The sequence below is a fragment of the Triturus cristatus genome, chromosome 4_2 (assembly GCF_964204655.1).
Source record: "Triturus cristatus chromosome 4_2, aTriCri1.1, whole genome shotgun sequence".
Taxonomy (NCBI): Eukaryota; Metazoa; Chordata; class Amphibia; order Caudata; family Salamandridae; genus Triturus; species Triturus cristatus.
The window spans coordinates 947,361,818-947,386,374 of NC_140586.1; the positions used below are offsets into that span (position 1 = coordinate 947,361,818).

General features: G+C 44.3%; 1 protein-coding gene across 5 annotated transcripts in view; it reads left to right on the forward strand.

Annotated features, from left to right (window-relative positions):
- The window catches only part of LOC146839052 (uncharacterized), a 63,361-nt gene extending 39,910 nt beyond the window's left edge, over nucleotides 1-23,451 (forward strand). For 3 of the 5 annotated variants that reach the window (XM_085603065.1, XM_085603064.1, XM_085603067.1), the window contains one exon: nucleotides 19,016-23,451. In XM_085603065.1, coding sequence (XP_085459191.1) covers nucleotides 20,387-22,036 — 1,650 coding nt within the window. In that variant the 5' untranslated portion in view covers nucleotides 19,016-20,386 and the 3' untranslated portion in view covers nucleotides 22,037-23,451. Of the gene's footprint in view, nucleotides 1-1,355; nucleotides 1,421-19,015 lie in introns of all 5 variants that reach the window. The other 2 variants (XM_085603066.1, XM_085603068.1) reach the window with 1 other exon arrangement.
- Nucleotides 23,452-24,557: the final 1,106 nt, after the last annotated feature.

Below are 24,557 nucleotides of genomic sequence, written 5' to 3' on the forward strand. Positions count from 1 at the left end.
TGTAGTCCCTCATGGGCCTCTGACACAGTAGTCAGGAATTCAGACGCTAAAAGCCCAACACAGGCTATCCAGGAAGCCAGTAGATTCAGACCCTGTTGTGTTAGGAATTTGGCAAATGCAACCTTGAACGGGCCGGTTGGCAGCACACAATCGTCCAACTGGGCCTCAACAATCACGTTGTCGTAGAGTATTCTTTTCTGCCTTGAACTGTTGGGAGAGTCTTGGGGGTGGGGAGGGTAGAGGTGTTCTACAGACTAGCAGTTTACTCTGTCGCACTCTCACATTGCATTTATGCTACTCACACCAACACCCTAAACATGCACTTAATGTTAGCGCAAAGTCTGGGCACAGGCATAGAAATGAAGCATCACATGGGTGTGTCAGTAGGACGCCACTCCACTGACCATGACGCAAAGATCTCATCAGGCTATTGATCCTTATAACAGGGTGCATTGCCACCACCGCTCTAGCTGTTAAACCCATGACAGTCCTCTGCCTTAAATAAGGGCACACTTGGTGTGACCCTCCAGGTCACAGCACCGGTCCAAGACCTCTCATAGCCCTTGTTAGAAGTTGCACAATACTGGGGTGGCAGAAAAATCTCATGTATTTGTTTTGTGGTAGATTTACCCCAGTAACGTGCAGTTACAAGATTGACGCCATGGACTGGGAAGTTGCCACGAGGAACAGATTCTTCTGCCTGTCAAACCACATGCCATTCACTATTTCATTGCATTTTTCTGCTTTTATTTACCACTTGTTTTAAGCAGGTGGTAGATATATGCTTGCGGTTGGTTGGGGGGAGATAGGTGAAGCAGGGGAGGGAAGGGGAAAGCATTTTCTAACAGAGGGAGTAAGGTAAATTGTATTTGCATGATTAACAAAAATCTTACAATTTCTACATTCTTAAAGACAACACACCAATTTAAAATAAAGACCGATAATTTTAAAATTTCTAAAAATCCAAATTAGTTTTCTTAAATAACATAAACACAATTTATAGACATTACATCAGACCGTCATCTTTCCAGGACTTAATATAAATAGTGTCAATTCATATGTTTGTAATTTATGTGTGATATCTTAAAAATAGTCCTAAATTTTCTTCTTAATTATCTTAGACTTCCAAATTTCCTGTGAGCAACTCACAAGTATCCAACTTCCATTTTAACAAGTATTATAAATTTAGTAAAATTAGCGTTCATTTTAATATCCGTTGGTCTAAAACAAACTGCCATGGCATGTCTTCAGGTACGAACACCTCTGTCAATGAAGCAGTTTTTCAAATATCGTTTTCTTTCTGCCATCATTACTGCACATATACAAATAAAATGCAAAATACTTTCGTCCCATAGGTTGCATAGTCTGCAAATAGTCGGCTTAGATGATCTCAACCAGGGCACTACATGTTTTAAGCCAGGTAAGTTGCCGAATCGTGCTTTCATATAGGTGTTTTTGGTTTGTAGAGACCATGGTATTTTCAAATATGGTTGGACCTTAAGACTTGTATATTCCTGGACCAGCATCCATGCGTGGGATCTCTTAATAAACAGTTCTTTGTCTTTTAAAAGTGACAAATATTTAACTGATTTGTTAATTATTTTTTTTAAACGTTGTACTGTTAAAGACATTTCCCATATCTGAGCAACTGACAAGTATTCAAGAGCTTTTTGCAGATATTTATAGAAGGACAATTTTTCATTTTGTTGCATTTCTTTCCACAAAAATGTGCACATTGGGTGATTGATAATAGTTTTGATTTGTCTCCAGGTCTTAGCGTACTGACCCGTTCTTGCATATTGTTGATTACAAAAGCCAAATTCCAGCCTTATCTGAGCAGGTGATACATTAAGTGGAAGCCGAAACAGATGTTTAAATGTATTTGTAATAGCATTATTTAATAATGCAGAATCCAAACCACGGAGTATTTCACTTCCACACGTAAGGCTCGGGAGCAATTTTGATTTTATTACTTTTATTAATGGGGTATAAGTTGGGCCTCCCAGGGAGCTATAAAGTAGGCGAAAAGCCCCTTGTTGACTTTTGGCTCTTTTCTTCATCTCTATTTTATGGTATGAAAAAGATCCTTTCTCGTCAAACAGTATCCCAAGATATTTATAACATTTAACTTTTTCTAGCTCCCGCTTTTGGTGGTACCATTTGTATTGACTGCCCTTCCGTTTCTTGGTACTGGCTTCCATTACTTTTGTTTTTGTTTCGTTTATAGGTATTTTGTTCTCAATTGCATACATTGATGTTTTGTTTATTAATCGCGGCAGTCCTATCCTTTTTGGGCTTAGCAGGACAACGTCTTCAGCGTATAATAAGTTCGATATTTGTTTCTCAGCCAGCTTTGGTGAGTCTGCTAACTCATTGTTCATTGCAAGGGTAATGTCTGATAAAAATAGATTAAATAAATATGGAGCTAAAACACACCCTTGCTTTAGGCCTTGAGTTGTTTTAATTTTCCTCGAAGGCTTTGAGCTATTCCCTAGCCGGACATTTGTCCAAGTATCGGTATATAACAATTGTATTGCATTTAAAAGGCTGGAGCTAATGCCATAACGATCCAGTTTCCTCCATAAAATCTGCCTATTTACGCAGTAAAAGGCAGCTTTAAAATCAATGAAACATAAATATAATGACTGTTTTTTTGTTTTATATTTTTCCATTGATATTCCCAGTATTAACATATTTGTTGTTGTACCTTGACCGTGTACAAAACCCCTTTTGGTTCGGTGGAATTAAATGGTTTTCATTAGCCCAATCAATTAACTCCTTAAGTAGAACCGATGCAAATAATTTAGCTTCAATATCTTGGAGCGTAATTAATCTGTAATTGGATGGGAGGGACCAGTCCCCACTTTTATATGTAGGAGAAATTATAGATCCCTTACATGACTCGGGGACTGTTCTTGATTGGAGAGCATGATTAAATACTGGTGTTAGATAGCTCGACCAATAAGATGCTTCCTCCTTATACAACACAGCGGGATTCCCATTTGGGCCTGGGGCACCATTGGATCTCTGATTCTTTATTAATTCACATACTTGGTTTTCTGTTATCTCTACTGATTTATTATTCTTTTCTCCTCCTATTTCATTATAGCCCAATCACAGCCATGTTAGGAGTAGGATTCAAATGCATATCAATGAACGATACCCATTCGGATTCAGTTACTGTTGATGAAGTAGATTTCCTAATAGATCTACTCAGTTTGTTTACTAGAATCCAGAAGCCCCTTGAATTACTCCTTTTGCAAACATATAGAGCTTTTTCCCACAACAGTTGCTTTTCTTGCATTTTGTCCTTCCAGACCATTATCCTTACTTCTGTATTTATCTTTTTAAGTTTTACTCTGTAAATTAAATTAACTGGGAACTTTTTTACCAATCTCAGGATTCTGATACGTTCTTTTTTTAATTGATGGCTTTCAAATGAGATTTTCACCGATGAACATGCTGGGTTTTTTCTCCACTGACCTTTATTAGCATATTTTTTAGATTGACTGGTAAATAATTTCTTTGTGTAGAGAGACCATTTTCCGACAGCATTTGATTAATCTCATTTGAAGTGAAAATCAACAATTGCCTGCGCAATGTTTGTAATAGAAACTTTGGTGTTATCTGACCAATAAAGTTTCTTATGATTTACTGTCGTTATTTCTCCCGGAAGTGTAGTATAGTTTTCAAATCTTAAGCCATTTAGGTTTAACTCAATTATTTGTTGATCGTGGTCGCTTATATCTGTTCCCTCTATCTGATAAGACAAAATTTTATGAAATGGATTCAACAATGCTATGGTATTATCTATTCTAGACCTATGATCCCCTACTTGAAAAGTCCATGCTGGTGGCGAATCTTGAGGAAATTGCCCATTTAGCACTCTTAGACCTATGGTTTCTAATTCTTTTACAGGAGTCTTGTCGATTTTTTATCATTCTTTTGTTCCCTCATACCCATTGTTGATGAAAAACTTGGAATTGACCATAAGTAATTTTGCCGTTGTATTTCAACATCTCTATCGTAAGACCATAGCATATTCATGTTATAATCACCGGTAATAATAATCTCAGTTTGGGTGTCATTGTCCAGTTGCTGCAATATCATAATTATCAAATTGGTCGCCATTGTTCTTTGTGATTTAATATCGGGATGAATATATACGTTGATTACTACAAGAGGTTTAATTATATTTTGTTCCTTGTATCGTATTTTGACAATTAGATAATCCTTTTGACTTTGGGCATCCATTTCACTTTCCATTTTTAGCTCAGTTGATATAAAAATAGCCAAACCCCCACAAGGTCTGCCATAGTTACTTGCTCTCTTAGCTAATGAGTAATAGCCTGTTATGAATACCAGGAGGTTCCGCAGGAGCGTCAGGAATCCGGAGAGAATACCACAGCCTTCCCCGGCGGCCCTCCGACTCTATCAGACTCTAGAGGAACGGAGGGCACACCCGGGGAAAACAGGGAAACAAAACAAGGGAAGGCGGGAATACTTCAGGAAGAACAAGGGCTCCACGTCTGGTACAGGTGAGGCTGATATTACTGCGGGGAAAGAAGGGTTAATGCAGCTTTGCAATCATGAGGCTTCTCCAATATTAAATGTCAACCCCTTGTCTCACATACCATTCTACTGCTCATTCTGTAAGAACACTACAGAATCCTACTGCCAGTTCCAGGTAACCAGTAAATACGTAGAAGAGCTTCAAAGAGGATCCTGTACAACAGAGAAACCTGTATTCAGACTGGCGTTACTTCTCCTCACTTTTAACCCATGTATGTGTAAGATTCACTTACCCCCACTATGTATTGGTGGAACTGGAATCGTATAAAGTTTATATCAGCTGCAGGTGGAATATTGCACCTAATTTAGGGGTAATTCACATAGGTCAATGAACCACATATAGCCCTCACAAACGTTCTCTAACTATCACACATAGATATGGACTTTATAATAGTAGAAACAAAAAGCAGCGCAAAGCGCTGTTACCGTGGTTCAGTAACAGTCAACACTAATATATGCTGACACTTTGGAGGAACCCCCACAAGTATCGGCGGGGCCGAGGTCAGACCAACAAGAGAGGGAAGAGTACAATAAGGAATTAAAACAAAAAAGGGGAATGGATGCGGGGCTAAGAAGTAAATGCCTCTTTTCCTTTTAGAAGCAGAGCATGTAAACTAAGCTCTGTTCGGCGAGGTGGTGGCGCCGAGAGTCCGGGTGAAACTGCGAAGCTGTGGGCGGAGCTGCAAAGGCAACTCCAACTACGATAGATCTGAGATCGTCCCTATGGAGAGGGAAGGAAGCTGGAAGACATATCCACACCAAAGGGGACTTGCTGTTCTACGGAGGCACACGATACCAGAGTTTAACATCTCTAAGGAAACTGATTCGCCCTCCGGCGAAGAGAACGCCGGCGAAGCGAACGCACTGAGGAAACAGGAAGCAAGAAAAACCGGAAGTCAGGTGCGATCATGCGGACGTAAATGGGGCCAAGAACTAGAACGCTAAGCGCGTTCGGGAGCGATTACGCTCCTTTTATACACTCATGCAATCGTCAGGCAGGGCTCCGGGGCTCCGGGGCATGACAGTATACTCCCCCCACAACGGTCCCCCACAAGTTTGGGTTTCTCAGGGTGTCGCAAGTGAAATTGGCGAACCAGACGAGGAGCGTGTACATTAACAGCTGGTTCCCACGTGCGTTCTTCCACCCCATACCCTTTCCAGTGAATGAGGTACTGAAGGGATTTCCCTACTATGCGGGAATCCATAATGGCCTCAACCTCGTATTCCTCCGAATCCTGAACGGTAATGGAAGCAGGTTTGCGAGGCAAACGGGTACCCGGTACAACAGGTTTGATCAAAGACACATGAAACACGGGGTGAATCTTAAAGGTGGCAGGAAGTTCTAATTTAAGAGCCACCGGATTGATCACCTTCAGCACTTTGTAGGGACCAATATATTTAGGGTTAAACTTGCGAGGACCACTCAGCGTCGTATATTTGGTGGAAAGCCACACCTTATCCCCCGGTGTATAAATAGGTTCTAAGCTTCTGTGCAGGTCCGCCCCCTCCTTATACCTCACTTTAGCCTGTTCTAAGTTCTCGCCAGCCTCTCTGTGTATGTTCTGTAATTGCTGAACCAAATCTGTAGCTGCTGGAGTAGGACTGGTAAGGGGAACTCCTGATGGTAAGAGCTTGGGGTGAAAGCCCGAAGCGCAGAAGAAAGGCGTGTGAGAGATAGAAGAATGTGGACTGTTGTTGTATGCTATTTCTGCTATCCATACCCACTCATCCCAATCAGTAGGGGAATGGAGGACCTGAGTTCGAATGTACTGTTCAAAACATTGGTTGACTCGCTCAGTCTGACCATCTGACTGCGGATGGTGACTTGAAGACAACCGAACGTCTATCTGTAGCAAGGCACATAGATTTCTCCAGAATCGAGACACAAATTGGGTCCCTCTGTCCGAAATCAAGACAGATGGGAAACCATGGAGGCAAACTACTTGCCGTAGAAACACTGAAGCCATCTCAGCAGCCGTAGGTAACCCCCCCAATGGGAAAAAGTGAGCTGTTGTAAAAAGATCTACAACCACTAACAAGGTATTGTTCCTTTTCACAGTGATCGGTAAGTCCACAATAAAATCAAGTGACACCGTGTGCCAGGGACCAGGAGGAGTGGGCAGCGGCAAAAGCAGACCCACCGGATTTTGTCGGGATGTCTTAGCTTGGGCGCATACATGACAGGTTTTCACATATGTTTCTATATCTTCCAGCATTTTGGGCCACCAAAAGCGTTCCCGAATTGCCTTGGCAGTCTTCTTGATCCCTGGATGGCCTGCCATGGGATGTGCATGATACCACTTCAAAACCTGGTCTTGTAATTCCAGGGTTGGTAACACCACTCCGCCTTGAACGCAAACATATCCATTCTCAATCGTTGATTCTTGCAAGCCTACTATTTCCTTCATGTTCACCGAGGACTGACTCTGTCTGATTAGATTCTGAAATCCTGTTTCAGAGAGCACTCCTCCTATGATGACTTCTCTAGCGATTATATTGGGCGACTCAGAAGGCTCGTCCGGTTGTAAGAAACCCAGTCGGGATAAGGCATCAGCCTTGCCATTTCGTCGTCCAGGCCTGTATTGTATAGTGAACTCATACTCACTGAAGAATTGAGACCACCGCAGTTGACGCATAGACAAAGCTTTGGCCGACTTCAAGTATTGGAGATTACGATGGTCGGTGTAAACTACAGCAGGATAACGAGCTCCCAATAGATATTGCCTCCATTCTTCAAAGGCCTTTTTGACTGCAAGTAACTCCTTGTCCCCTACCGCATAGTTGTATTCCGCAGGTGTGAACTTATGTGAATAATAGGCCACCGGGTGGCAGTGACCTGTGCTGGGATCCACTTGACTCAAGACACCTCCCACTGCCACTTGAGAGGCGTCCACCTCCACCACAAAGGGCAAGGCGGGATCCGGATGACGCAAGACAGGGGCCTGCGTGAAGGCCAGTTTCATGTGATCAAAGGAGTCATCGGCCTCTTTAGACCATACATATGGAACACCCTTTTTCAGAAGTGCGGTGAGGGGACTGGCCAATTCCGAAAAGCCGCGTATAAAACGCCTATAAAAATTGGCAAATACCCAAAAAACTCTGCAAGCCTTTTACAGTCACAGGAGCCGTCCAGGAAAGAACTGCGGAGATCTTGATGGGGTCCATAGCGAGACCCCAGGGAGACACTACAAACCCTAAAAAGGGAACTTCCTGGGAATGAAAGGTACACTTTTCCAGTTTACAATATAAGTGATTATCACGGAGGCGTTCCAACACTCTACGGACATGGCGGGAGTGATCAGCCATGGAAGGGGAGAAGATTAGAAGATCGTCAATATAGGCGATCACAAACTCATCCAGCATATCTCTGAGCACCTCGTTGATGAAAAATTGGAACGCCGCAGGAGCATTACAAAGCCCAAAGGGCATTACAAGGTACTCGAACAAACCCATACTTGGTACAAAAAGCTGTTTTCCATTCGTCTCCCTCCCTGACACGCACCAGGTGGTAAGCGCCCCGCAAGTCCAGCTTAGTAAAGTACTGGGCGCCGCGTACTCTGTCAAGGAGGGAGGCGATGAGGGGTAAAGGGTACCGGTTCTTAATGGTAACAAGGTTGAGTTTTCGGTAGTCTATGCAACAGCGAAGACCCCCTTCACGCTTGGGTATGAAAAACAACGCAGAAGAGGCAGGAGAGCGTGAAGGACGGATGAAACCTTTGTCCAACATCATGTCCAGGTACTCCCTCAAGTACAAATTCTCCTTTTCGGTCAACGCATAGACCCGGCTACAGGGGATTCTGGCTCCTGTCTCTAAATCTATACGGCAGTCATATACCCTATGCGGGGGAAGAACCTCAGCTTCTTTGGGATCAAAAACTGTCTTCAAATCTTGATAGCAGGAGGGTAGCTCTGTTGGAGGCTCCTCTTGCTCTAAGTCATGATTTACCTGTGCACTTGCAATCAAAGATTTCTGACCAATAGTATCCCGAAATGTCAGAGTAGAATTCATCCAATCTATGACCGGATTATGAACCTTCAACCATGGGATACCCAAAAGCACAGGAATTTGTGGGGACCGGATTAAGTCAAAAGCGATTTCTTCGTGATGATCTGGATCTATACTCATATGAAGCATAACCGTACTATGTGTTATGGGCCCTGAAACAAGGGGACTACCGTCTATAGTGGTGACTTTGCTCCTAATGGGTTTTCGTATGGTAGGTATGAAGTTCTCTCTAGCCCAATCTGAATCCATGTAATTCCCGGAAGCCCCAGAATCAATCATAACTGCTACGTGAATACCCTGTTGTTGGAAGGATAGATATGCGGATACATACAAATGAGAGGTGGGTGTGATGTCGATCTCAGAGGTGGAGACGGTGCATCCAGAGCTACCCGGGATTCTTGTCTCACAGGACCCCGGGCTTTCTAGTTTCCCGACTTCATGGTCGGAGTTGGCTTAATCGGACAGAGGCGCAGGAAATGTCCGGCCTTACCACAATAAAGACATAGTCTATTAGCTCGCCTTCTTTGCCGTTCTTCGGGTGATAAGGGACCCCTCACCACTCCGATCTGCATAGGCTCACCTTCCTCACTGCTCTTAGGGGACTCGGTCTTTTTATCTCTGGTGGATATATACCGGGGTTCAAATTTTCACTTCTCTTGTCTCCTCTCCTTTAACCTATGTTCTATCTTAACCACTAGGTCAATCAGTTCAGTCCAAGACTCTGGTAGGTCCACTATTTGGGAGAGGGCGTCTTTCAATTCATCCCGCAGTCCCCTATAAAAAAGGGTACTACGCTTCTCTTCAGGCCAATTTGCCTCTACCACTAGCCTGCGGAAGGAGGTGATATACTCCACCAAGTCACGGTTACCCTGCTTCAGCGCTAACAACTCTGTATCTGCTGAATGCGTGTATGTATGTCTGTCGAATAACTTTCGAAATTCACGCTTGAAAGCAATATAACTGTATAACAGGGGATCGTCGCGATCTACTAAGGGTATAGCCCAATCTGCGGCCGACCCACTGATACGAAATCATAAAGGCCACCCTAGACTGGTCAGACAGAAAACAAGTGGCTTTACACGAAAAATGCAACTGGCAAGTTACTTACCTTCGGTAACACTTTTTCTGGTGGATACAGTATCTGCCTGTGGATTCCTCACCTTGTGAATATCCCCTGCGCCAGCAACATTCGGAAACTTTTGTAGCAGTCCACGCCGATGGGGTCGAAGACGACGTCACAGAGACACGGCTCCGCTCGCGACTCCGCTGACGTCACCGGCTCCATAAGAAGACCTCGTCGGCGTGATGACGTCAGTTCCGCCCCTTTTTTCCGTGCCTTCGAGGCACACGGACGGACTGACAGCAATATATATACACAGTATACACAGTACACAATATGCACATCAACACACCCAGTGTGGAAAATAAATAGATAACAAAGCACAAGAAATAACATAATGCCTTTGACCGTGATAAACACATTTGAAACCCATCAAAAGAATTACAGGCATAGAAATACCGGTATAGAAGGATGGACAACAGGGAGGCGGGTGGGTCAGTGAGGAATCCACAGGCAGAGACTGTATCCACCAGAAAAAGCATTACCGAAGGTAAGTAACTTGTTCTTCTGATAGATACATCTGCCAGTGGATTCCTCACCTTGGGAATAGATTCCACAGCAGTCCCCACTCCCGGAGGAGGGTGTCCACCCTTCTATACCAGAAAATCCTGAAGGACGGAACGAGCAAAGTGTCCGTCCCTCCTCACCTCGGTGTCTAAGAAATAATGTTTTGCGAAGGTGTGGAGGGAAGCCCAAGTCCCTGCCCTACAAATGTCCTCCACAGGAACACCCCTAGATAACGCAGATGTAGAAGACTTTGCCCTGGTAGAATGAGCCCTCAAACCCTCCGGAGGCTCCTTACCAGCTAGGGAGTAGCAGATCTTGATGCATAGTACAATCCATCTGGAAAGGGTGCGCTTGTGCACCGCACGACCCTTCCTGCAGCCAGCAAAGCCCACAAAGAGCTGGTCATCAATCCTGTAGTCCTTTGTCCTGTCCAGGTAGAAGCTCACCGCCCTCTTAGGGTCCAAGCGTTGAAGCCGCTCGTCCTCCTTGGAAGGGTGAGGGGGAGGATAAAAGGAAGGAAGGGTAATGGACTGCCCCAGATGGAAGGGAGTTACCACCTTAGGCAAAAACGCAGCCCTGGTCCTGAGTACCATTCGTTCAGCATGAATGGTCAAGAATGGGGGTTTTGAACTTAGAGCTTGAAGCTCACTTACCCTCCTTGCCGAGGTGATTGCAACGAGGAATACCGTCTTAAAAGACAACAGCCTCAAGGGACACTTGTGCAAGGGCTCGAAAGGAGAACCCATAAGATAGGTTAAAACAAGGTTTAAGTCCCATTGAGGCACAATAAAGGGAGTAGGAGGAAACTTGTTTGTAAGGCCCTCTATAAAACGCAGAACAATAGGCGACTTGAACAGCGACGGCTGATCCGGCAAACAAAGGAAAGCCGACAGAGCCGACAAATATCCTTTCACAGTAGCCACAGCAAAGCCTTGCTGAGCAAGAGAAAGGGCAAACTGTAGAATGTTAGACAGACGAGCCTTCAAGGGATCAATGGACCTCTCTCCACACCAGAGAACAAATTTAGACCACCTATATGAATAAATAGATTTGGTGGAGTGTCGCCTGGCCGATAAAATAACATCCACCACATCTGGCGGGAGAGAGAAAGAATTCAGGTTGCCCCGTTCAATCTCCAGGCATGAAGGTGTAAGCTCTGGAGATGGGGGGTGTAGAACCTGCCCCTCCGACTGCGAGAGGAGGTCTGCCCTCAGAGGGAGACGGAGCGGAGGGCACGAGGAGAGGTGGAGAAGATCCGTGTACCATACCCTTCTTGGCCAATCCGGGGCGACCAATATAACTTGGGCCCGGTCTTGGCGAATCTTCCTCAGAACCCGAGGAATCAAGGGTATGGGAGGAAACGCGTAAAGGAGTCGTGAGCCCCAACTCAACTGAAACGCGTCCCTCAACGCTCCCTGCATCGGATACTGGAGACTGCAGAACGACGGACAGTGCGCGTTCTCGCGGGTGGCGAACAGATCACCCGAGGGGTTCCCCACGTCCGAAAGACATAACGAACCACCTCCGGATGGAGCCTCCACTCGTGATCGGCGGAGAACTGCCGACTGAGACTGTCCGCACTCACGTTCAGCACCCCGGCCAGATGATTTGCCATCAGACAAGTCCGATGGTCCTGAGCCCAGGACCACAGACGCAGGGCCTCTCTGCAGAGACAAAGAGACCCCACTCCTCCCTGTTTGTTGATATACCACATCGCGGTTGTGTTGTCCGTCAGAGCTTGAACAGACAGACCGGGAAGGGAGGAAGGCCTTGAGCGCCAAACGTATCGCCCGTAACTCCAGAAGGTTGATGTGAAGCAACCTTTCCTCTGGAGACCAAAGACCCTTGATCTCCAGATCCCCCAGATGAGCACCCCACCCTAAAGTGGATGCATCCGTTATCACTGTGGCCACCGATGGAGGAAGATGAAAGGGCTTCCCTTGAGACAGATTGCCCTCCATGCTCCACCAAGATAGATCCGCTGCAGCTTCTCTGGAGATCCTGACAGACTCCCTGAGATCTCCCTTGTGCTGATACCACTGCTTGCGGAGGCACCACTGGAGCGCCCTCATGTGCCAGCGTGCATGGTTGACCAACAGAATGCAGGAAGCGAACAGACCGAGCAGGCGAAGGACCTTCAGAACTGGAACAACCGCTCCGTTGTAAAACAAAGGAATCATTTCCTGTATGTCGAGAATCCTTTGAGGAGGAGGGAATGCTCGACACACAGTAGTGTCCAGTACCGCACCTATGAACAGGTTGCGCTGAGAGGGAACCGGGCACGTTTATCGAGAAATCTGAACAACAGCTGAGTTGTATCCTGCAGATGACGCAGCACATTCTCCGACGACTCCGCCTTGATCAGCCAGTCGTCTAAATAAGGGAAAACTGCAATCCCCGACCTTCTGAGATGGGCTGCTACCACCGCCATCACCTTTGTAAAGACTCGAGGTGCCGAAGTAAGACCAAACGGGAGGACCGCAAACTGATAATGTTGCGACCCTACCGTAAACCGGAGGTACTTCCTGTGCGACTTCAGGATTGGGATGTGGAAATATGCATCCTGCAAGTCGAGAGACACCATCCAATCTTCCTGATTCAGCGCCTGAAGAACCTGCGCAAGAGTGAGCATCTTGAACTTCTCCTGTTTCAGGTAGAAGTTCAGGATTCTGAGGTCCAATATCGGACGCAATCTGCCGTCCTTTTTCGGAATCAGAAAATACCGGGAGTAGCATCCCTGACCCCTCTCCTGCTCTGGAACCACCTCTATCGCACCTTTTTGAAACAGCTTTAGGACTTCCACCTGGAGGAGAAGACGGTGGTCCTCCGAGCAAGTTCCTTGGCAAGGAGGGTAATTTGGAGGGAATTCCCGAAAGGGAAGGGCGTACCCATTTTCTACAAGATCTAAAACCCAGAGATCTGTAGTTACAGACTCCCAATCTTGTAGAAAATGGGTAAGCCGGCCCCCCACAGGACCAACATGATCCGGAATGTCGGATCTAGGGCTGCTTTGCGGTGGTGGGAGGGGCTGAGGAAGAGGAGGAGGAGAGTTGACGGCCACGTGAGCGACCCCTGATCCTTCCTCTGTAACCCTTGGACGAAGAGCCTTGCTGTTGCTGCTGGGTCGGCCTATAAGTGCGAAAAGTCGCCCTTCCAAAGCCTCTATACCTTTTGAAAGTTCCTCTCGGCTGAGATTGAAGGCCCAACGACCTAGCCGTAGCCTTACTTTCCTTTAAAGCGTTCGAGAGCAGCATCTGCCTTCTTCCCGAACAAACCAGATCCATCAAAAGGCATGTCTAATAAAGTCGACTGCACATCAGAAGACCGAAGACCCCATGACTCTGGCAACTGAGTCTGCTGTGTCCGGACCACTTTGGATAACTTCGCGAGCAGCCGCCTGGGCATCAGACAATACTTCATTGAAGCCGGCCCTATCCTCTTCTGACAGCTTTGGTGCCAACTTCTTTGCCGAGTCCATAAGCGCATGTATATATGTATGTATATGTATATAGCACCCCAACAAACACGTTGCATTTGATGACTTTAGAGCCATACTGGCCGATGAAAAGACCTTTTTGGCCGATTGGTCCACATTCTTGGCCTCCCTGTCTCCTGGAACCTGAGGAAAAGCCCCTTTTGATCGCCCCGAACAAGCCGCCTGAACTACCAAGCTTTCAGGCGAAGGGTGCGAAGTTAAAAATTCAGGATCCCCTGGAGCCACTCTATATCTCCTTGCGACTGCCCTGGAGACTGCAGGAGCTGAAAAAGGTTTGCGCCATACCTCTAGCACAGGTTCCATAATAGCTTTGTTAAAAGGTAACAAAGGCTCTGAGACCGCAGTAGGTGAATGCAATACCTCAGTAAGAATGTTAGATTTAAATTCCGTTGTTGGTAATTGGAGATCCAACAATTCCGCAGCTTTTCTAATCACCGCATGATACGGTGCGGCTTCTTTAGAGGGCTCATCTGATGGTGGAGTGATCTCCCACTCTGGAGACAATTCCAGTCCACTCGCCTCCTTTAATTCATCAAACACATCGTCAGATTCAACCAACTCTCCCTCTTCAGCCTCTTCCAACAGAAAACAGAAAGCGTCTTTCATCCACCACTCTCTGTGCTTCCCTTCTTGAACGAATTCGAACCTGCGGCGTCGGCGGCGCCGTGATCAAATCCGACGGCGCCGGCAGCGGCGTCGAACGCGGAGCAGCCGGCGTCGAACGAAGTCGAGTCGGCGCCGGTGAAGAGGGAAGCGGCGTCGATGTCCTCGGCGCCGGTAGCTGCCAAGACGGCGTCGCTGGAAAGAATGGAGCTTGAGGGTAGACCTGCGGCACTCCCAAATTGAAAGCCATTGGACCCATCGGACCTATAGGTGCACCAGGGGTATACATGGCCCTTGAAAACACCCCGTACATTGCATTCAGATAATGCGTAGGGTCCTGACCTGGACCAGGAAAAGCAGGATACTGGTCAGGTAACACCGGACTCGGGCCTGCCGGCGCCGACGGTGGAACAAGCGGCGTCACAGTCTCACCCGGAGCCTGACGATCATCATCCGGGACCGGAGACGGAGCCGGAGGACTTGCTGGAGCCGGAGATGGAACCGGCGTCAGAGATGACAACGGCACCGGAGATTCAGCCGGAGCCGGCGAAGCCACTGGAGAAGAAGGAGCTGGAGGTGAAGCCGGGACCGGAGAAGGAGAATCGGACTCTCTCCGACGTCGAGCAGGCGACTTCGACTTCGGAGCCGAACCTTTATCGGAATGATGATGCGAAGAATACCTCCTCTTCTTCTTATGCTTCTTACTCTTTGAAGCATGCCCCGAAGTCGACTTGGACGCCGACCTCGACCTCGACCTGGATCCAGACCTCCTTCTTCCTCTTTTTTCCTTCTTCTTCATTCTGGCGATGAAGAGCTTCGCCTCTTTCTTTAAGCGCCTTCGAACTCATTTTACGACAACTCGAGCAGCCTTCCACATCGTGGTCTGAAGAAAAACACCAAACACAATCGTCGTGCGGGTCGGTGATAGACATGTGCTTGCCACATTCACGACAAGGCTTGAAACCAGACTTTCTCGTCGACATTTTTCAAAGAAGAACAGAGAAATTCAGAAAATACACAAAGTAACAAGTGAAGCTACTAGTAACGATTCCCGAAATCCGTTGGCGTCGTCATCACGCCGACGAGGTCTTCTTATGGAGCCGGTGACGTCAGCGGAGTCGCGAGCGGAGCCGTGTCTCTGTGACGTCGTCTTCGACCCCATCGGCGTGGACTGCTACAAAAGTTTCCGAATGTTGCTGGCGCAGGGGATATTCACAAGGTGAGGAATCCACTGGCAGATGTATCCATCAGAAACGCCGCACACCTAGCAGCTTCCCCTGAGAACCTCTCTGGTGGGGCTAGAGGAATAGAGGGTGGGGTGGTAACGTGTATCACAGGAGTGGGAACATCTGAACTACCTCCCACTGCCGCTACCCCTTGCTGTCTCTGGAGTGCGTCTACTCTATTAGCCAAAGCCTGTGTCTTAGCCTGCAGATTCCCAATCATCCCTGCAACATCCGCCAGGGAGACCGCTCCCAGATCCATGACGCTCGGGCGGAACACAGCACGTCGGCTTAGCGTTCTGTTATGAATACCAGGAGGTTCCGCAGGAGCGTCAGGAATCCGGAGAGAATACCACAGCCTTCCCCGGCAGCCCTCCGACTCTATCAGACTCTAGAGGAACGGAGGGCACACCCGGGGAAAACAGGGAAACAAACGGAGGCACACGTTACCAGAGTTTAACAACTCTAAGGAAACTGATTCGCCCTCCGGCGAAGAGAACGCCGGCGAAGCGAACACACTGAGGAAACAGGAAGCAAGAAAAACCGGAAGTCAGGCGCGATCATGCGGACGGAAATGGGGCCAAGAACTAGAACGCTAAGCGCGTTCGGGAGCGTTTACGCTCCTTTTATACACTCATGCAATCGTCAGGCAGGGCTCCGGGGCTCCGGGGCATGACATAGCCCTTATACCCTTCCACTCTAAAAGGAACTAAAGCCCAAGTCTCTTGTAAACAAATGATTTGAAAACAGCACAAAGTAGCTAGTTGGTTATTCTGAATCTTTGCTTGAACCCCATTTATATTCCTCGAACATAATCTGACTCTTTCATTCATAATTGTTGGCCCCCTTAAAACAACATCAGATTGTAGATGTCAATCCCGCCTGACATTATGGAGGGCTGCTGTTAGCCAACCTAATTTGACAGTGTCAAATAATAGGTCTCCTTTTATTTCCTCTAATGATTTTAAAAGATGCCTGTTGGTCATACCTATGGGGTTTTTTAATATTGAGTATTTCTTATTATTCCCTGTTCTCATTTGGTTATGATTTTGTAATTTTGATGAAACAAAAGGGCTAGGATAGGAAGGTTGCAGGGAGTAGATGATGTCCAAGTTACTAATGTCGATTCTCGATTATTATTCTTGATTGTGAGGAATTCAATTGATTCTATGTCGGTACATTTAATTTTCTTTAATGAGGGTACTGCATTACACAATTTTAATATGTTCCCGCGATTCAAGATATCATTATTACCCCTAGATTTATATTCCGGCGTAAAAATTATCTGCACCACTCCTTTTTGATCTGGGTTATTTAATTTAATTTGTTGCAGGCTATTTTCACCTTGAGCATGCTTAATTAACCTTCCATTATGATTACTAACAGGTTTTTAACAAATCTCTATTTGTTTCATCCCATCTGATACTCTCACTCTTTGCTCTATTTGTTTCCAATTGTGATGGCTTATTTTCCGTCTGTTTATTACTTTCCTCCACTTGCATTATTTCTAAGGACTGAATTTTCCCATTCTCTATCATTTTTATACTATCAGCTTGCTTGTTTAAGCATTTATTTTTCAAAAGTACTTGTACCTCCGATAGATCCTTGTTAAATAGAGGGTAAAGGGTTTTATTGGAGACATTTGTTTACCCTCACCTTCACAATATGATACTTGGTCATGGTTGTTTCCAGTGTTCAATCTCACTATATCTGATGCATTTGTACTTTTTATACTTTTAGAAGCTTTATTTCTTGCTTTCCTTTGTTGTTTCCTCTGTCTTTTTGATAGATGAACTTCCAGAGCTGGTCTGTCATTGTTGATTGTGTCGAGCATAGGTTTAGCACTTCTTGTTCTTTTGTTTTATCATCTATTTTTTCTTTAACAACAACAACAGTATTGTTTTTACATTTTATTGTATCTTTAGAGGGGCAGTCGGTCTTGATGGGTTGAATTCCCACATTAGGAAAATTCCCTTTTACATTGTCAATTATTGTTTTTAAAATATCCGGAATGGGAGCCAGTTTGTTAATTAGTGGGGCTGGGGCACAACTACACTCTGCATACGTAGATATTGGCTGAGATTGTGCCCTTACTATTAGATTATTTAGCCTTTTTTTTCTGCTCAATTCCGGCAACAGAGGATGCCATAGCACTCAAGAGATCTATTTGGACCTCCATTTTGTTGGACTGATATGTTAAAGCTTCCAGAGTTAATTGCGAGGTTTTGAAGAATAAATCCCAAATTGCTCCGGCGTTCCCACTTCCTGGTACCTGGTCTATGGTGTTGCCCATTTATGAATGATAGGTCCTTATACTCCTCTTTTTATGGTACTTGAAAATCATGTCCCTCGTCACAAGAATTAATGAATTGTGGATTCATATTCAAAACGTCTTTTTGATACGGAGTACTCCAACGCAGCAGAGTTTCTGGGTTGCTGTTGTATTTGTCCCTATTAATTTGAGATCCATTATTTTGATTACTTTTCGGCTGGTCCAGTTTTTGAACGGAATTTATTTTAGACAGATTAAGATCCGATGTCAGTGGGGTATTGGCTTCCCTTATAATTTTCACCCCACCATTTAGTTCATTTGGAGCTTCTTGCTCTGGTTGATTTATTTGGCCCATATTAGATGGTTCCCCTATACCGTTAGCTTTTCTGATTTTTACTTGCACTTCTATTGGCATTGGTTGCCTAGTTGGTAGTAGTTGCTGAGTATCTCCCATTGTTAGATTTGTGCATTTTGGGTCCTCTTGTTGTGAACAACCACTAAGTGGAATAGTTAACATCTCTAGGTCCGTTATTTGACCCCAATGGTTGACTTGGTCCTTAGTTGAATTTGACATTCGTTCGACTTCAGCTTCAGACTCAGGATGGCCTTGTTCACTTATTCCTTGCTTAGGGGAAATAATATTTGTTCTACTCAGTGGTTTAATTAGAGTTGAAGATCATATGGGTTAGTTAGCAATGTTAGCATAGCACCAGTTGGATCTTTCATAAAATCAAACTTAGACGGCGACTTTCCCAGTTTCCCAAATGTATGGACCTTAGATGATTTAAAGGACTGTATGTCACCTGCCTGTTTTATTTTAAACGTATCCAATATTAGTGTTTGTTGTATTTTTCTTTTCCTTTTGATAGGAGGGAAAGGTGGCCGCTCCTTTCCTGACCTCATAATACTATAATAAAAAATACTAATAGTATATTTTTTTTAATATCTGTTTCATGCCAGTCCATATGACTTTAATTTCTGCCTTTGGGATTCTATGTTGCAACTCCATAGGGTACATGTATCCTTTGTGAGCTTCATAAAATGTTGAAAATTCGACAAATCCTCACTCCTACATCCAAGTACTCTCATGCTACCACTCTACACTTTGCTCTGTCTGAAGAACAGCTCAACATTTTCAAAATTCTGCATTGATTTGGCTTGTAAATTATATTTTGGAAAATTTACATGTATTAACTATTTAATTTTAATACTATAGGTGATTGAAATTACGGCCGAAGAAAGCAAGATTTAGCACTAGGCAACTGAATGTCGGTGCCATAAGGATTATTTTGAAAAACTGAAGGACATCCAGCATTCTACGTTTAAACAATTTCCAAAAATCTAGGTGTGGCGAGGAAAGTACTATACCTGTAAGTGAAGTCTCTAATTTTGCATTTCATTAGCCCAGAGCAAAGCCATATCTGTGCACACAGCATCAGAAAATAATGCCAGAAAGAGCAATCACAGTATCCTCATCTGAAATATTATCAGAAAGACAAATTGCCTCCGCATGACAGAATAACGTTCATCTAAAGCATCATGTAATTCCAGAGAGGAAGCACACACTGCATAAAAGAAAGATATAGCAAAAGGTTTCTTCTGCAAACCATCAAAGAAAAGACGCTGAAAGAAGACTCCGAAGCTGACACGTTAACAACCAAAAGATTGGAAAATCACCCTTGTTCAACAACCGTTTTTAACCAGTTACGCAAGTTTGAGACTATCTGCCTCTGGATAGAACAGCACGACCCACTCTGCTCACTCTTGCGAAAACCTCAAAAATTCACCACTTTATTGTGTTCATGATATCTCAGATCGTTTCCTTTTTATTGTGTACTGTTCTGTAATTCTATGTAAATCGCCTCAACATTATCTGTTGTGCAGGAGTGATATGTAAAACTGTTCAATATAAAAACGGATTAAAGGAGCACCGTTGCGCTATAGCTACTGTACATAAACCCTCATCCTCAGAACTACAAACCTTAACCTTACACCAAACATAGAAAGGGTAAAAGGAACAGATGTTCTGTGACTGATGATCCACAATAGTACTCTGCACGTTCTAATGTCCTCAGTTACTGCCATTACGTCAGTGCAAAAAGGTACTTATCAGTTTAATCATTAAATATCAGACTAACACCTTATCACTGCATTGCTAAGAACCTATACAAATAGATTTGAGAAAAACTTCAGTCACAAAATAAGTTGCTGCCGGAGAGGCTATTACCTAAAGACTATTATCTGGTTGAAACATTTCGATAGGTGTTACAGGGCTGCTTCTAGACATATTTTGTTCAATTCAAGTGTTAAGAAGATTACACACAATTTCTTTTAGAGATAAATGCTGAACATTATCTAAACAAGCCTGACTCTAAAATCAGGTTCACTCTTACCGTGGCATATAAGCAAGAGAAAACTAAACAGAGATATTAACTCTAGGAATACACCTTATAAAAACACGGACTGTGAGAACATATTCAGTGTTCAAACCCGCCCCAATCGAGGCAAAATAACCGAAGTTGGGGAAAAAAGTTACCTGTGCCAAAAAAGATAAAGCCATAAATCTTATCTCACAGAATTTGACAGAATGCACACTGGGAAAAACCACTCCCAGTGCTTAGTATGCCAAAAAAGTTTCCGCCGTAAATCTTATCTCACTGAGCATATGAGAATCCACACTGGGGAAAAACCTTATCAGTGCTCTGAATGCCAGAAAAGTTTTAGTGTCAAACCGAGCCTATATCGACATGCATTAACCCACTCTTTGGAAAAACCTTTCCAGTGCTCTGAATGCCCACAAAAATTCGGCATTAAATCTCATCTCACTGTACATATGAGAATCCATTCTGGGGAAAACCCTTATCAGTGCTCTGAATGCCAGAAATGTTTCAGTTACAAAAACAGTCTCACTAAGCATAGAAGAACCCACACTGGGGATAAACCTTATCAGTGCACGGATTGCCAGAAATGTTTCTTTGACAAATACAGTCTCAATCAGCATAGAAGAACCCACACTGGGGATAAACCTTTTCAGTGCTCTGAATGCCAGAAATGTTTCAGTTGCAAAAGCACACTCACTGAACATACAAGAATCCACTCTGGGGAAACCCCTTATCAGTGCTCTGAATGCCCAAAACATTTCCAACGTAAATCACGTCTAACTGCACATGTGAGATTCCATACTGGGGAAAAACCTTATCAGTGCTCTGAATGCCAGAAATGTTTCAGTGAAAAAAGGCATCTCACGCTGCATATACAATCCCACACTGGGGAAAAACCTTATCAGTGCTCTGAATGCCAGAAATATTTCCGAGACAAAAGAAGTCTTTCTCAACATACAATAAACCACACTGGGGAAAAACCTTATCAGTGCTCTGAATGCCTAAAAGATTTCAAACTTAAATCACTTCTAACTGCACATGTGAGATCCCACACTGGGGAAAAACCTTATCAGTGCTCTGAATGCCAGAGATGTTTCAGTGACAAAATGAGACTCACTAAACATACAAGGACCCACACTTGGGTAAAACGATATCCGTGCTCTGAATGCGACAAATGTTTCAGTGAAAAAAGCAGTCTCATTCAGCATTTAAGAACCCACACTGGGGAAAAACCTTATCAGTGCTCTGAATGCCAAAAATGTTTCAGTCAAAATATCAGTCTCATTCATCATATAAGAATCCACACTGGGGAAAAACCTTATCAGTGCTCTGAATGCCAGATACGTTTCAGTGAAAAAAGAAGTCTCACTCAGCATATAAAAACCCACACTGGGGAACAACCTTATCAGTGCTCTGAATGCCACAAATGTTTCATTGGAAAAAACAGTCTCACTCATCATTTAAGAACCCACACTGGGGAAAAACCTTATCAGTGCTCTGAATGCCAGAAATGTTTCAGTGAAAAAAGCAGTCTCACTCAGCATATAAGAACCCACACTGGGGAAAAACCTTATCAGTGCTCTGAATGCCACAAATGTTTCATTGGAAAACACAATCTCACTCATCATATAAGAATCCACACTGGGGAAAAACCTTATCAGTGCTCCGAATGCCAAAAATGTTTCAGCCAAAAATCTCATCTCGCTCAACATGTGATAATCCACACTGGAGAAAAAAAATATCAGTGCTCTGAATGTCAGAAAAGATTCAGCAGTAGAGTTGGTTACAAGCTCCATAAGGAAACATGCCATCAAAATAATTCAGTGCTCCGAATACCAGAAAAGCATCAATTTTAAACTCAATCTCACTCTACATGAGCAAACGCACACAGGGGAAAAACATTACCAATGTTATGAATGCCAGAAATTCTAATTTGATAGGCCCAGCCTCACTAACCATAAGCGACTCCATACTGATGAAAAACCTTATGAGTGCTCTGAATGCCAGAAAAGCTGCTGAGAAAAACGCTATCTCACCATGAGAAACTCCACACTGGAGAAAATCCTGATGCCATAAAAGCTTGAATCTGAAAGACAGTGTTATGCTTCATGAGAGATCCCACTCTGGGGAAAAACCTTATGAGTGCTCGAAATGCAAGCAAAGTTTTGGTTACAAATTATTTCTCACTTGACATGAGCGAACACACACACGGGGGAAATAAGCCTTATGTGTGTTTTGAATGTCAGATAAGGTTTAGTCTTGAAAACAATGTAATTTCACATGAGAGAATTCACACTGGACTAAAGCCTTATACAGGAGGGGAAAGCCAGAAACGTTTAACTCAGGAAGGAGATCTCACTAAACATGAGAAATGCATCCACACGAGGTGAAAATTAAGGCATATCTGGAGTTGCAGAAAAGCTTCTAACAACCTGCCTTTACATGAGAGAGCACATATTGTAGTTGCAATAGGATTCATCAAGAAACTCTTGCAGGATAACTTGGGCTGCCCTCATGCAACTTCCAAAGAAATTTTAGGCCTGGATTTTTTTTTAATTGCAACAGAATCCACAATTTGAGTATCAAAACTCTCAAGGTCTTTACTTTACAAAGAGAAGTGTTAGTGCTTGCAAAAATCAACTAATTGCCCAAAAAATCACAATATTAATGTCTTAAATTTTACTCCACCCAAAAGGTTTCTACTCACCCTTGTTTCTTAACATATGACTGATATCTATATTTTCATGATAATATTAAGCCTATGCGGAGTTCCTCAATGAAGAACTCCGCGAAGTGACAAAAAAACTCTGGTGGTCTACGCGGAGTTCCGCGAGCAACGGAGTGCATAAGGGTCATGCCGGTCGTGGTGATTTTGATCTCCTGGTGTTTGTCCCGCCCTGTAAAAATAATCGCAAATGGCACCATGTGCAGCGCAAGTGGGTGCAGCTGTTTCCACTCGAGCTGCAGCTTTGTTAATGCGAAGGAAGGTTTCTCAACGTGAGTGGTTGTGACCTGCCGCGACCACTCGCATTGAGAAATCCGACGACCCACTTTGAGAAATTGCGCCAGGTGATTGATTTTGCTTTAAGGTTTTAATGTATCGAATTCACATTACCCTTAGATTGGCATTACGGCTGAATGTTCAATCATCACGAGGACTCACATAAGGAGCCTTTGGGTGACCCCCATGTATGAGCCGGTACGAGAGACCTAGGCTCCATAAGGGTAACTAATGTAAATAAACGAGAGATATTTATTTCTCCATATAGAACGATTTGGTGTAATGGTTAAGTTGTGTGTCTCTTTGTCTTTTACTTTGGCAGTCCCCTGATGAAACTCTAAGAAGTGTCCTTGACGTGTGCCTAGCGACTATTGTTGCCCTGATGAAATCGCCACAAATACTCATGGCGATGAAACATGTTGGCACATGATAATGGTATGCATGAATAGCTACCTGTTTTAAGCTTTGGATTGGGTGCACTTCTAAGGAAGAATAAAGTTGGAACCTATAGAGGGTGCATTTTTTCCATTTTTTAATTTGCACTACTTAGTCGCACCACTTACCTGCAACAGTTTCTTTTGGGTTTAAAGTGTTTATATTTATTTTTATTTTGGAGCGTGATGGCTACCAATGATGAGAAGAGTGGGCAAAGCTGATGAGTACCAGTCAGCAGGCTCAATTGGTGTTGCGCACGTGAGGTGCCATCTCGTCTCTCTTCACATTTTTTCTTTGTTTCTTGCATTAACCAAATGATTAGAGAAACTTTCGGTGTACTTTACACAAGCTTTTACACCACGAGGCTCATTGGGGGGACTGCTTTAAGTAAAGTTTGTTCAAATTGAAATTGAAGGTGGCGAACCTTTTGGTGACTACCCCAAGCTTTGATAATATGGGGAGCATAGAATAACCTAATTGATAGGGTTTTGAACCACATTGTGTTTGACCAAGATTCCTTCTAAAAGACCTAGGTCTGTAGAGAAATAGATTGATTTTGCTCGCCAGCTAGACCATGGCGAGCGTGAACAAGGAAAAATCTCATCAGGAGGTGGATTTTCCCCGCTCCGGCACATGACGTTGAAGAGCGCGAGCGTAGAAAAAGACCTAGCTACGCTCCATGTAGCGGAGTTTTTAGGAACTATGGGAGCTCCGCGGAGTACGGAAAACTCCGCAAGCAGAGTTCACCACCCAGAATGAGATAATATACAACAGCAGGAAAATATAACAAACCAATTACTTGCCTTCGGTAACGCTCTTCCTGGTGCTCTTTCTTGCCTGCAGATTCCTCACCTTGTGAATATTCCCCACATGCCAGACTGGATCCTCAAACTTTAAAGCAGTCCTGCTGCACGCAGTAGGAGACATCATGCAGCTCAGTG